The sequence below is a fragment of the Anolis carolinensis genome, chromosome 3 (genome assembly GCF_035594765.1).
Source record: "Anolis carolinensis isolate JA03-04 chromosome 3, rAnoCar3.1.pri, whole genome shotgun sequence".
In the NCBI taxonomy this organism is placed as follows: domain Eukaryota; kingdom Metazoa; phylum Chordata; class Lepidosauria; order Squamata; family Dactyloidae; genus Anolis; species Anolis carolinensis.
The window spans coordinates 159,825,403-159,838,097 of NC_085843.1; the positions used below are offsets into that span (position 1 = coordinate 159,825,403).

Sequence of the window (12,695 nt, forward strand, 5' to 3'; positions counted from 1 at the left end):
AAAGGTTGCCCATCATTGACCTAAACTGATACATCTTAGTCACAAACTGAATATTATATCTTACTAGCTGTGCCCGGCCACACGTTGCTGTGGCGATGTATGGTGGTATGGGAAATAAGGTATTGAGGAATTGGTGGTAGTTAAGGTAAAAGGTAAAGGTTTTCCCCTGACATTAAGTCCATTATAAATGGGTTATATAGCTGTGTGGAAGGGTCTTGAGTCTACACTGCCATATAATCCAGTGCAAATTAGATAATCTGTGGAAGAGACCTAAGTGAGGCCTAAGTCTGCCTGTCCCTGGGCTGAGTTGGTTGCTCGGAGACCAAGTGGGCAGAGATTAGCCCTCTAAACTGGCAGTAATTGGATAAAAACAATTATTCCTTTCCCTCTAATTAGGACTTTATTTTTCTTTTCTTTTTGTTGTATCAACCTAGAGGCATGGATGATGGGTTGTGCTGTCAAATTTCGAGGTTGGGGGGCCTGTAGTTTTGTTGTTTTGTGGGTCGCTGTGATGCCATCACTCAGTTATATATATAGATTATTTCAATTCATTACGCTAACCACTACACCACGGTGCTTCTAAACAAACTTCACCAATACAGAACATTAAATTACTTGCCACATAGTCCCAGCACCAGTTTTTTTTTTTTTCCGTGTCAGGAGCGACTTGAGAAACTGCAAGTCGCTTCTGGTGTAAGAGAATTGGCTGTCTGCAAGGATGTTACCCAGGGGACGCCCAGATGTTTTGATGTTTTTACCAACCTTGTGCGAAGCTTTTCTCATGTCCCCACGTGGAGCTGGAGCTGATAGAGGGAGCTCATCCGTACTCTTCCTGGGTTGGATTCAAACCTGGCAGCCACAGCAGATAAATAGAGGGAGCAGAGAGAAGTCCTGTTACAATACAGTCGGAGGTCCAGTACCACTTGATACTTTTGTGTTCATGCTACACAGTACATTTTAGTTTACCTATACTTCATCTGTGGTTAAACCAAGACCTTGGTCTCATGTTTAGATGACCTTATTTTAAGAGAAGAACAAGCACTTCCTCTTATTTATTTATAAAATGTGGCCTTCTGGTGGTTGTTTTGGATTGCGGATCTCATCATGCCATAGGAGCCAGCATGGTGTAATGGTCTGAGCCCTTGACTATGACTCTGGACGCCAGGATTTGAATCCTTGGTTCGCCATTGAAAACCACCGGGTGATCTTAGGCAAATTACACACTTTCAGCCTCAGAGGAAGGCAAAGGCAAACTTCCTCTGAGCAAATCTTGCCAAGAAAACCCCATAGGGTCACCATAAGTCAGAAATGACTTGAAGGCATACATCAAAAATGACACCTTCCCCACAACTGATGTATAAGATCTGTATGTCTTCCTTTGTTACCAAATGGAATTCAAGGCTATCCAACAAAATCCTATAAAATAACAGAAAATAGAATAGTTACATGGTTGCATACAAATTAAGAAATATAATAATGCAGAGTGATTCATTGTTCCTGACAGTCAGCTAAGATGTCTTTCAGGAAATCCTATTCTGTATCTCTCCTTCTTCTCACCTCCCCCTCACCACTAGCCTTCCTCACTGCCAGAGTAGTTCCTAGTTGCTCTCATACCAACGAGGTGGCAAACCAAATCCATATTTTAACCAAGGCTTCAAAGGAGCTATGCAAGGTGCTGAACTCAATCCTCCCAATAGGTTCAGGACCTTGGATAACTCCTTGGACACAAAGCAAAAACTTGGAATGGATTCATCAGAGTCACCAGCCACCATTGCCCTGCCAGATCCTACATCCTCCAACAGCATTTTACACAGCCAACAATCTACAGGTCAATCACTCTGTTACACCCCTAGGCAGCGAGAACACTGAAAACCAACACAGAGGCCAATAACAATATAATATCTTTATTAAAGCAAATAAAGTTCCAAAAGGAAATAAGCAGAAAAGTTGAATAAGCAATTGACCTTTCAGGAAAGATCAAAATTAGTCCAATAAGTGAAAGTCTTATGTCCAAAATTAAAGTCCAAAGTCCAGAAACCGAAACACACTCAAACTCGGCTTGAGAATCGAGTGGGGAAAAGGAGCAAAGTGGCAAAGAAGAGTTCTCTAGAGTAAATATCCAAAAACAGGATTTCAGGGCAAGGCATGAACTGGATGTGCAGGAGCTGAAACACAGTCCAAACTTGGGCAAGGAGGTAGACCGGCGCCCGGTCTACTCAAGAGTAAGCGCACCTTCAAGCCGCTGGAGACGATAATGCTTCTCAGTAAGAAGTAAAGTTGACACCGCAAAGGAAAGTTCCCAGCGCAATACTTTTATTGAAGTTCATAAGCTCCCCCAAACCAGGTGCCTGACTCCCTAAAACTTCCCAGGAGAACTGAGCTTGCCATAGTCACCGCGCCAGGTGCCTGACTCCCAAATTCTTCCCAAGAGAACTGGGTTTAGCCATAGTCACCACGGTCCGCTAATCTGGCGCCTCTCCTCAAGCTTTGTCTCTGCGATCTCTCTGTTTTCAAAAAAGCCCTACGATCAAACACTAACCCTTCAGGAGAATCTGGGAGAGCCAGCACTGTTTCAAGGGCATCCTTAATTGGCTCTGGCTCGGAAATGTCAATAGAAGGCATCTGGAGAGGAGTTGAATCTTGCTGACGTGGGAGAAAACCAAAGTCTTCTTCATCCTGGTCAGTAATGGTCACAGGGTCAGGGGCCAAAGGTGCCCGAGGCATCACACACTCCTTACTGGACTGTTTTTTTTTTAAAGTGGGAGTATCTTTCCACGAATTATACAGAATTTGGGGTTCTTCTGGAACATTCCTCTTGCCAGTTTGTCAATAGTCCCATTTTTGCAGCACGTCTATCCATATTCAGCAATCAGGATGTGCGATATTCATATTAATCTGTTCTGTGTTTTAGTCCAAACTAAAACTATCCAAGGTAATAAACTTATCTGGATATATAGGCCAGCAGCTCAGATGGCTTCTTGGGGTTGACATCCAGAGCTCCATTCATTTCCCACTGACATGGAAGTTGCCAGCTGCTGACTATTTGCTGCTATTTTCAAAAATATGTGTCCCCACAACAGATTACAGTAATTAACTACCAGCAAGGGACATGATGATGAGATTGTGGGAAGCTGTTATTCTAGGAGTTCTGTTGTTATTAGTAGTGTAGTGCTACATTTTGAAATGGAATCCCCCAAACTGGGCCCCAGTGCAGGCAGTTACATTGATCCATATCTATTCTATCTACAGGCCTGTTTGTTTCTATTCCTATCTTTCGGAAATAGAATGGTTCTTTGCTGTTTAACATCATGTAAGATGCCCTCAAACATTTTGTACTGCAGCAAGGCCTGCTCGTCTTATATTGTTATTTGGGAAATCCATTCCCTTCCCCACCTTGGTCCCTATGAGGATTTTAGGTAAGTTTGGAAGAAAACAAAGGTGCATGTAAGCGATGGCTGACAGCAGCAACATCCCTGCTAAACAAAAAGTCCCAGAGCTTCAACCCTATGAGCCTTGGGTCTACTAGAATACAAGCAAGAAAAGAAGAAAAATAACAGCAACAAAATCTATATGTCCACATTTCTTGTGGACCATTCTATGCTTCAATGTTAGAAGGCTCACAAGCAAGCAGATCTCAGCCAATATCGCAGCCACAGTGACAGTAGTTTGTCATCCCATTGCTCAACATGAATGAGAGGAGCCCCTGGTGGTGCAGTGGATTAAATCTTTGTTACTTGAAGGTTGGGTTGCTGACCTGAAGGTTGCCAGTTCGAATCCAACCCGGGGAGAGCACGGATGAGCTCCCTGTATCAGCTCCAGCTTCATGCGGGGACATGAGAGAAGCCTCCCATAAGGATGGTAAAAACATCCAAAAACATCTGGGCGTCCCTTGGGCAACGTCCTTGCAGAAGGCCAATTCTCTCACACTTGAAGCGACTTGCAGTTTCTCAAGTCACTCCTAACATGGAAAAGAAAAACATGAATGAGAGGGAGAATTAAGAATTGCTTTGAGGTGAGCTCTGCTAATTATGGGCAAACTCAAACGAGTCTACCTTTCATACCTCCCAAGATTGCTCTTGTTGCAGAACTATTGGGCCTTACAAGCATTGAGAATGAACCTAGAACATGATGCCATAAGAATGTGAATGTATATTATTGTTGTTTTAAAAAGTTTATGTTTTATACTTATTATCGATGTCTATGGATTGTTGTTTACATGGTTTTAATATGTTGTAAGCTACTTTGGGTCCCTTGAGGGAGAAAAGCAGGATATAAAGATTTATTACTGACACAAAGACAGCTTATGACACAGCAAACAAGATATATATGCTGGATTTCGTATCACAGAATCACAAGTTGAACACTTCCCAAGCATTTAGGACTGTGTGATGTATTTTCCAATGATGTGTGCAGATCCCAGTAAGGTGGCCTTTTGCCACCTTGTCGTGGTGGTGGTGGTGATGGTGGGGAAGCTTAACTGTTCCAAGGATGCTGAGAGCTGTGCTGGTGGTAATATAACTATCAACAGGTCCAACCAAGCCAGAGAGATCTTAGCTGAGGAGTGGAACTAAGAAGAGCACCTAACCCATTAGCACTATGGAGAAAAAAACCAAAACTAAGTCTATACTGGCTCGGTTATCACCCAGGATAAAAAGGACTACGGTGGATGCTGCCGATTCCTGACATCCATCGACAAGGGGGCTACAGAATCAAAATACAAATGAACAGTCACAGAAGTGGCAGAAATATAGTAAAAGGTAAAGGTTTCCCCTGACGTTAAGTCCAGTCGTGACCGACTCTGGGGGTTGGTGCTCATCTCCATTTCTAAGCCGAAGAGCCGCCATTGTCCATAGACATCTCCAGGTCATGTGGCCGGCATGACTGCATGGAGCACCATTGACGTCCCGCCGGAGCGGTACTTATTGATCTACTCACATTTGCATGTTTTCGAACTGCTAGGTTGGCAGGAGCTGGGGCTAACAGCGGGAGCTCATTCCGCTCCTGGGATTTGAACCTGGGACTTTTTGGTCCGCAAGTTCAGCAGTTCAGCGCTTTAACACACTGTGCCATCAAGCGCTTCTTATTTACTGTTCTGATTTTTGAGTTGTTTTTTTTTTTAAATCGTGTCAGGAGCAACCGGAGTTGCTTCTGGAGTGAGAGAATTGGCCGTCTGCAAGGATGTTGCTCAGGGGACGCCTGGATGTTTTGATGTTTTACCATCCTTGTGGGAGGCTTCTCTCATGTCCCCGCATGAAGCTGGAGCTGATAGAGGGAGCTCATCCGTGCTCTCCCCGGGGGGGATTCGAACCTGGCAGCCTTCAGGTCAGCAACCCAACCTTCAAGTCATGAGGCTTTTATGCCCTAGGCCATCAGAGTTTTTTTTTAATACTGGTAGCCAAATTTTGTTCATTTTCATGGTTTTCATGGTTTCCTCCTTTCTGTTGAAGTTGTCCACATGCTTGTGGATTTCAATGGCTTCTCTGTGTAGTCTGACATCATAGTTGTTGGAGTGGTCGAGCATTTCTGTGTTCTCAAATAATATATTGTGTCCAGGCTGGTTCATCAAGTGCTCTGCTATGGCTGATTTCTCTGGTTGAGTTATTCTGCAGTGCCTTTCTCATCCGTGATGGCCAGATGAGCCATCTCTGTCCCCGCTGCCATTGCATTGGCTCCAATCCACATGTGAGGGGCCTTATTTTGTCATCCTTGGGGCCTTTGCAGCACACTGCGGTGACTTGAGGGTCTGATGCCGGTGATGGATGGGGCTGCAGTGATTGGGGCGCCACAAGGAGGAACCAAACCCACAAGGGTTTGTGAAAAATAAATAAATACATAATGACAAGCCCTCAAGTGTTCTGGTTTAGGGGAGCCCATGTGTCTATGATTCCCCAGAGGCTGCCTTTGTCAGCTGCTGCCTCCTCCTCTTCTTCTCTTGCTGTGGAGGGGAGGGGGTGGGAGGCAAGCCGGCAGGGGAGGGGCTGCTGCAGACCTAGGAGCATCCAGCTCTTTGCAGCAGCCGCAGCAAGCAGCAGGAGCAGGAAGGAGGCGAGGCTGGCGAAGGTCAGCCGCTAAGCCTCCTTGCTTGGCCGTGGGCGGGGAAGAAAGCGCAGGAGGAGCAGAGCCCAGCCTTGCTGCCGGTCGGGAAGAAAAGGCGAGGAGGACCATGGCTGCGGCTTCCGAGTGAGCCCATCTCCTGGACCCGAGAAAGGCGACCAGCAACGCCTCCCCAGCCATGGCAGGTATGGCGGCAGGTAGGGGAGGATGGCACAGAGAGCGTTGAGTCGCCTCTTTCGTATTGTAGGCTCCTCTATGAAAGTCTTTCTCCTCTGCAGAGTGGGCAAAGGGAGGGGATTTGGTCCCCATCGTCTCTATCCAGCAGCAGCCTTGCTTCCATCAGAGCATCATCACACTCGAGTATGAATCCGCTTTAAATCCGCTTTCTGCCTCTTTCAAAATTCTGGGGTTTGCAGTTTGGTGAGGCCCAGCAGGATCTGTCTGGCTGAGCTGTCCCTAAAGTGGATTTAAAGTGGATCCAAGCTCTAGTGGGATGAGGTCTAGAGCTTATTGCAGGCATCACGCAATGCAGTCGCCCGCGGCGGGCACGTCGGGACCCGCGCACACGTGTCTGCGAGCTTCGCCGTTCCTTTCGCATGGAATGAACTGACCTAGCCATCCATCCGGCATTGATTGACAGCTTAGACACTAATTGGACGGGAGTCCCAAACTGGACCCAAGCCCAGAGCTTTGCGCTTTGCAGGGCTCCCTAGCCTGGCTTGGACATGGACAGGAGGTTGCTTATTTTGTGTGTGTTTTGAGGATTTGTGTGTGTCTGTGAAAGCAGACCCTTTCCTGGGCTCCCTGCAAAAGCCTCAGAGCCGGCTCTGTCCAAAGTCCCCACCCCCAATTCTTCTTCCAACCGGGTGGAAAGGGCGGGGGGAGTTGAGAGAGATGAGGCTGCGCCAGAACGGGAGGAGGAGGAGGCGAAGCGGCGGGCGATAGGATCCAGGTGAAAAAACAATGCGGAGGAATCCGAGGCTAGGCCTGGGGCGGGGGAGGGAGGAGGAGGAGGAGGATGCTCTGCGGATGGGCGGGGCTCTGGCTAGAGGGAGCCGGGATGCCGGCAATGCAGAGATTTCCCAGAACCAGCACTTTTCCCTAGCTTCACCCCCTCCCCCTCCCCACACATTTGCCATCTCTCTCCCTCTTTTCTCTTCCTCTCATCTTTTCCATTCAGACTGAGGAAGGATGTGTGTCAGGTAGCCTGAGATCATGGAGAAAAACAGCACTTGGAAGCATAGGATGGGGAGAAAAACACATTTCATTGCAGAGTTGTGCCCACTTTGGCACAGGATCCCCACCTTTGGAAAGGACAGGAGTGGTATAGGACAGCTTAGTTAGGTAAAGGTTTTCCCCTGACATTAAGTCTAGTCATGTCCGACTCTGGGGGTTGGTGCTCATCTCCATTTCTAAGAAGAGCCGGCGTTGTCCGTAGACTCCTCCAAGGTCATGCAGCCAGTACGAATGCATGGAGCGCCCTTGCCTTCCTGTCGGAGCGGTACCTATTGATCTACTCACATTGGCATGTTTTTGAACTGTTAGGTTGGCAGGAGCTGGGACTAACAGCAGGCGCTCATTCCGCTCCCGGGATTTGAACCTGGGACCTTTCGGTCTGCAAGTTCAGCAGCTCAGCGCTTTAACACACTGTGCTTAGTTAGGTAAAGGTTTCCCCCTGACATTAAGTCTGGAGCCTCTGGTGGCTCAGTGTGTTAAAGCGCTGAGCTGCTGAACTTGCAGACCGAAAGGTCCCAGGTTCAAACCCGGGGAGCATAGTGAGCGCCTGCTGTTAGCTCCAGCTTCTGCCAACCTAGCAGTTCGAAAACATGCCAATGTGAGTAGATCAATAGGTACCGCTCCGGCAGGAAGGTAATGGCGTTCCATGCAGTCATGCCGGCCACATTACCTTGAAGGTGTCTATGGACAATGCCGGCTCTTCGGCTTAGAAATGGAGATGAGCACCAACCCCCAGAGTCAGACATGACTGGACTTAACGTCAGGGGAAACCTTTACCTTTTTACCTTAAGTCTAGTCAGAGCTGCTGAACTTGCAGACCGAAAGGTCCCAGGTTCAAACCCGGGGAGCAGAGTGAGCGCCCACTGTTAGCCCCAGCTTCTGCCAACCTAGCAGTTCAAAAACATGCAAATGTGAGTAGATCAATAGGTACTGCTCCGGCGGGAAGGTAATGGCATTCCACGCAGTCATGCTGGCCACATGACCTTGGAGGTGTCTATGAACAAAGCTGGCTCTTCGGCTTAGAAATGGAGATGAGCACCAACCCCCAGAGTCGGACATGACTGGACTTATCGTCAGGGGAAACCTTTACCTTTTTGCCTTAAGTTTAGTCATGTCCGACTCTGGGGGTTAGTGCTCATCTCCATTTCTAAGAAGAGCTGGCGTTGTCTGTAGACACCTCCAAGGTCATGCAGCCAGTATGAATGCTTGGAGCGCCCTTGCCTGCCCACTGGAGCAGTACCTATTGATCTACTCACATTTGCATGTTTTTGAACTGCTAGGGTGGCAGAATACAGTAGAGTCTCGCTTATCCAACATAAACGGGCTGGCAGAACGTTGGATAAGTGTAAATATTGGATAATAAGGAGGGATTAAGGAAATGCCTATTAAACATCAAATTACGTTATGATTTTTCAAATTAAGCACCGAAACATCATGTCTTACAACAAATCAACAGAAAAGCAGTTCAATACATGGTAACATTATGTAGTCATTACTGTGTTTATGAATTTAGCACCAAAACATTGCAGTGTATTGAAAATACTGACTGCAAAAACATTAGCTACTAAAAAATGGGTTACAAATAAAGATAGAATTGCATGAAATTATCATTGTTGGAAGTTAAGTCAGTAAAAAGTTCAGTCCTTGCTGCCTAGAGAAACAGCTATGGATCTGGGTGGGAGGCCGACTGCTTTGGATAATCCAGAACTTTGGATAAGCGAAGGTTGGATAAACAAGACTCTACTGTAATAATAATAATAATAATAATAATAATAATTACACTATCTCCTCAAGGGACTAAGAGTGGTTTCCAATACAACAGGAAATATTTAACAAGTTAAAACCATACAACAGTTAGAACATAATACCAGATGAACATAAATGCATAAGACATATAATCAGTTAACCAAGATTTAAAACTTAATGACAAAAGCTCCATCAATAACCCAAGCTGGGGCTAACTGCCAGAGCTCACTCTGCTCCCCAGATTCGAACCACCAACTTTTTGGTCAGCAAGTTCAGCTGCACAGCGGTTAAACCCACTGCACCACTGAGGGCAACTTAAATGTCCCTTGTCTGAAATGCTTGTTACCAGAAGTGTTTGGCTTACAATCTGGTCATTAAGGACCAGATGTGACCTCCGCCTTGCAGCATCCAAGTGGTCTCTGAGACATGTTCAGATACTCATTCTTGATGCAGCCCATGACTGGAATGATAGTGCAGACTCCCTGGCCTGCAGCACCTTAGAAAATCCTCAGTTGGGGTGCTGCCAGACTGAAAAGATGATGTTTTGTGCGGTGGCATTGACAGACATATACTTTCTCATTGTAGTAACATCTTTATTTTTTTTATTATCAGAAACAATTAACCATTTTTCCAAAAATGTGTCACTATAATGGGAAAATACATGGTATTTTGAGAAAGAACGTATACATATATTTAACATTTAATACAACTTATACATACCATATTTGCATTTTGCATACTCTAATCTAAACTTGGCACACAGACCCAACATGGCCAACTGAATACTGGCATGCTTTGCGGGTGATTAATCTTGGCATCAGAGACTTATAGTTCACCTGTATTCAGAGAATACTGAAACCAGCAGATGAGGGATCTTGACCAAACTTGGCACACAGACCCAACATGGCCAACTGTGAATACTGCTAGGGTTTTGGGGTGATTGCCCTGGGAATCTGGGAATTGTAGTTCACCCTTCTCCAGAGAGCACTAAACCCAGCTGATGACCGATCTGGACTAAACTTGGCACACAGATCCAACGCAGCAAACTTTGCATACTGGTGGAGTTTGGGGGTGATTGACATTGGCATCAGGGACTTATAGTTCACCTGTATTCAGAGAACACTAAATCAAGCAGATGACAGATCTGGACCAAATTTGGTATACAGACCCAACATGGCCAAATGTGAATACTGGCAGAGTTTGAGGAGTATTGACTCAAGATTTTTGGGAATTGTAGTTCAACCACATCCTTGTGCATTTTCTAATGGGATCATTCATAAAAAACAAAAGCAAAAACTGAGTTTTTTTCTAAGAAATAGTGTAACATATGATCAAACTGATATTACCTAACATCCAAAAACAAACAAGGCCCTTTTTAAATTACCTGGGCATCGCCGGGTACCCAGGCTAGTGTGTGTGTGTGTGTGTGTGTGTGTGTACACATACACACACACACACACACATATATATATAGAGAGAGGTTATTGAATGACAACTTCTATCACTTTTGATTATCTTACATGCAATCTGGGGATAATGGGAATTGCAACCCAACAGCATTTGTGGCTTTGAGGTTGGGGAAAGGTTAAACAACATTTTAACCTCAGACATCATATCCTCAAGCATTGTATCTAAATTCAAACCCTACTCTCTTGACTAAACAGGACAAACTGTAGTCTTCCAGATGTTACTATATCACAACTCTGTCAGCAATAGCTATGACGTCTATGATGAGAAATACAAGAGTTGTAGTCCAGCATCTGGAGAGCCACATAAAATGACACGGTGGGCCAAATTTGGCCCGCAGGCCTGGAGTTTGACACATGTGCTTTAGAGTATTTTGGCATAAAATTCAGAAAGGGAGAATCCTGGAACCAAACCCTACCAGATAACAAGGGCAGATTGTATTGTTATTTCCTGTTGTCATCCGAAGTATGCTTTGGTCTTGAATGGGAAAGATGAGCTTTACATAAAAATGGCTCATGGTGAAGATGAAATGAGCTAAAACAATTCCTTGCATTACAAGACTCTCTGTGGCATGTAACTATAGCGACTGAAAGTCTGCACTTCACATTTTATAACACACTCCCATCCATCCTAGCCACCATAGCCAATGGTGAGATATAATGGCAATTGCAGTCCAACACCATGTGGAGAGGACCATATTGTAGGCCATGGTCAATATGTTTAATTAAAACCAAACAACTGTGCCCTCCAGACTGTGTGACACCCACAACCTGAATTCATTTTTGTAACAGAGTGCATCTACACCAGACATGGGCAAACGTCGGCCCTCCAGGTGTTTTGGACTCCAGCTCCCATAGTTCCCACAAAAATAAAGTAGTAGTTATTATTATTATTATTATTATTATTATTATTATTATTATCAGCCAGCTATTAGGAATTGTGGATGTTGGAGTCCAAAATGCACGGAGGGCTCAAGTTTGCCAATGCATGAGGTAAATGCACCTCTTGTCCTATCAGTGGTTCTCAACCTGTGGGTCCCCAGATGTTTTGGCCTTCAACTCCCAGAAATCCCAACAGCTGGTAAACTGGCTTGGATTTCTGGGAGTTGTAGGCCAAAACACCTGGGGACCCACAGGTTGAGAACCACTATCCTAGATTCATGGAGGATCTTGAAAGCACTCTGCACATGCTCTGTACATCTCAGAGACCAGATGTGAAGCAGGCTCCTTGCCAAACTACAAACCCCATTATCCTATAGCAGGCATGGGGAAACTTGGGCCCTCCAGGTATTTTGGACTTCAACTCCCACAATTTCTAACAGCCTACTGGCTGATTCCATAGCAGTTAAAGTGGTGCCAAACTGCATTCATTCTACAGTGTAGATGCACCTATAGTAAAGGTGAAAGCCTCACGTATTAGTAAACATCAACTTCCCCTTTTTGCAAGACTAGTACAAACAGTTTGTAATTTTGCCTTGAGTGAAATCACTGCTGGATCTATAACATGAGATGATATTTTCTTCTAAGGTTATTCCTATCCACAACCCCTTTCCGGACTTCCATTGATAAATGGATTGACAAGATAGTGGGAAATGGGGTTGTTGTGTGTTTTCCGGGCTGTATGGCCATGTTCCAGAAATATTCTCTACTGACGTTTCGCCCACATCTATTTACAATTGAGTAATAATAAACAATTAAATAAATTAAATCTATAGATGCCTGACATAGATGTGGGTGAAGCATCAGGAGAGAATACTTCTGGAACATGGCCATACAGCCCAGAGAACACACAACAACCCTGTGATTCTGGCCATGAAAGCCTTTGACAACATATAGTGGGAAATTGTTCGTAAAATGATTCTAGACTGGACTCTGATGTTCCAAAATTCTGTTGTTTGCACATGTACCTTCAAATACTTCCCACAGCAGTCCAGCAATTCTTGGTCTCTGCTGTGCGGAGCAGCAGTCTGTTGGGTGTGGCTGTCCCACACTAATGTCTGGTGCTCATTTTTGAGCATTAAAACAGTACAAACTCATACAAAGCAGCCATGGAGCAATGAATAATAGCAAATGTCATTTTCTTCATTGCTGTGACTTTTGCAGAAAAAAAGAAATCCCGAAGCTTTGAAAACTACCCAGGCACAGTTCTTTATGGTGATTGCAGTGACTTGCATAGGCAGCTTTTGACAGGGA

General features: G+C 45.2%; 1 protein-coding gene across 8 annotated transcripts in view; it reads left to right on the plus strand.

Moving 5' to 3' along the window:
* Window positions 1–5,976: 5,976 nt before the first annotated feature.
* hspa12a (heat shock protein family A (Hsp70) member 12A) overlaps window positions 5,977–12,695 on the plus strand; it is an 83,198-nt gene continuing 76,479 nt past the window's right edge. For 2 of the 8 annotated variants that reach the window (XM_008114816.3, XM_062975665.1), the window contains exon 1: window positions 5,977–6,251. In XM_008114816.3, coding sequence (XP_008113023.1) covers window positions 6,233–6,251 — 19 coding nt within the window. In that variant the 5' untranslated portion in view covers window positions 5,977–6,232. The remainder of the gene's footprint in view (window positions 6,252–12,695) is intronic. The other 6 variants (XM_062975666.1, XM_062975667.1, XM_003223497.4 and 3 more) reach the window with 3 other exon arrangements.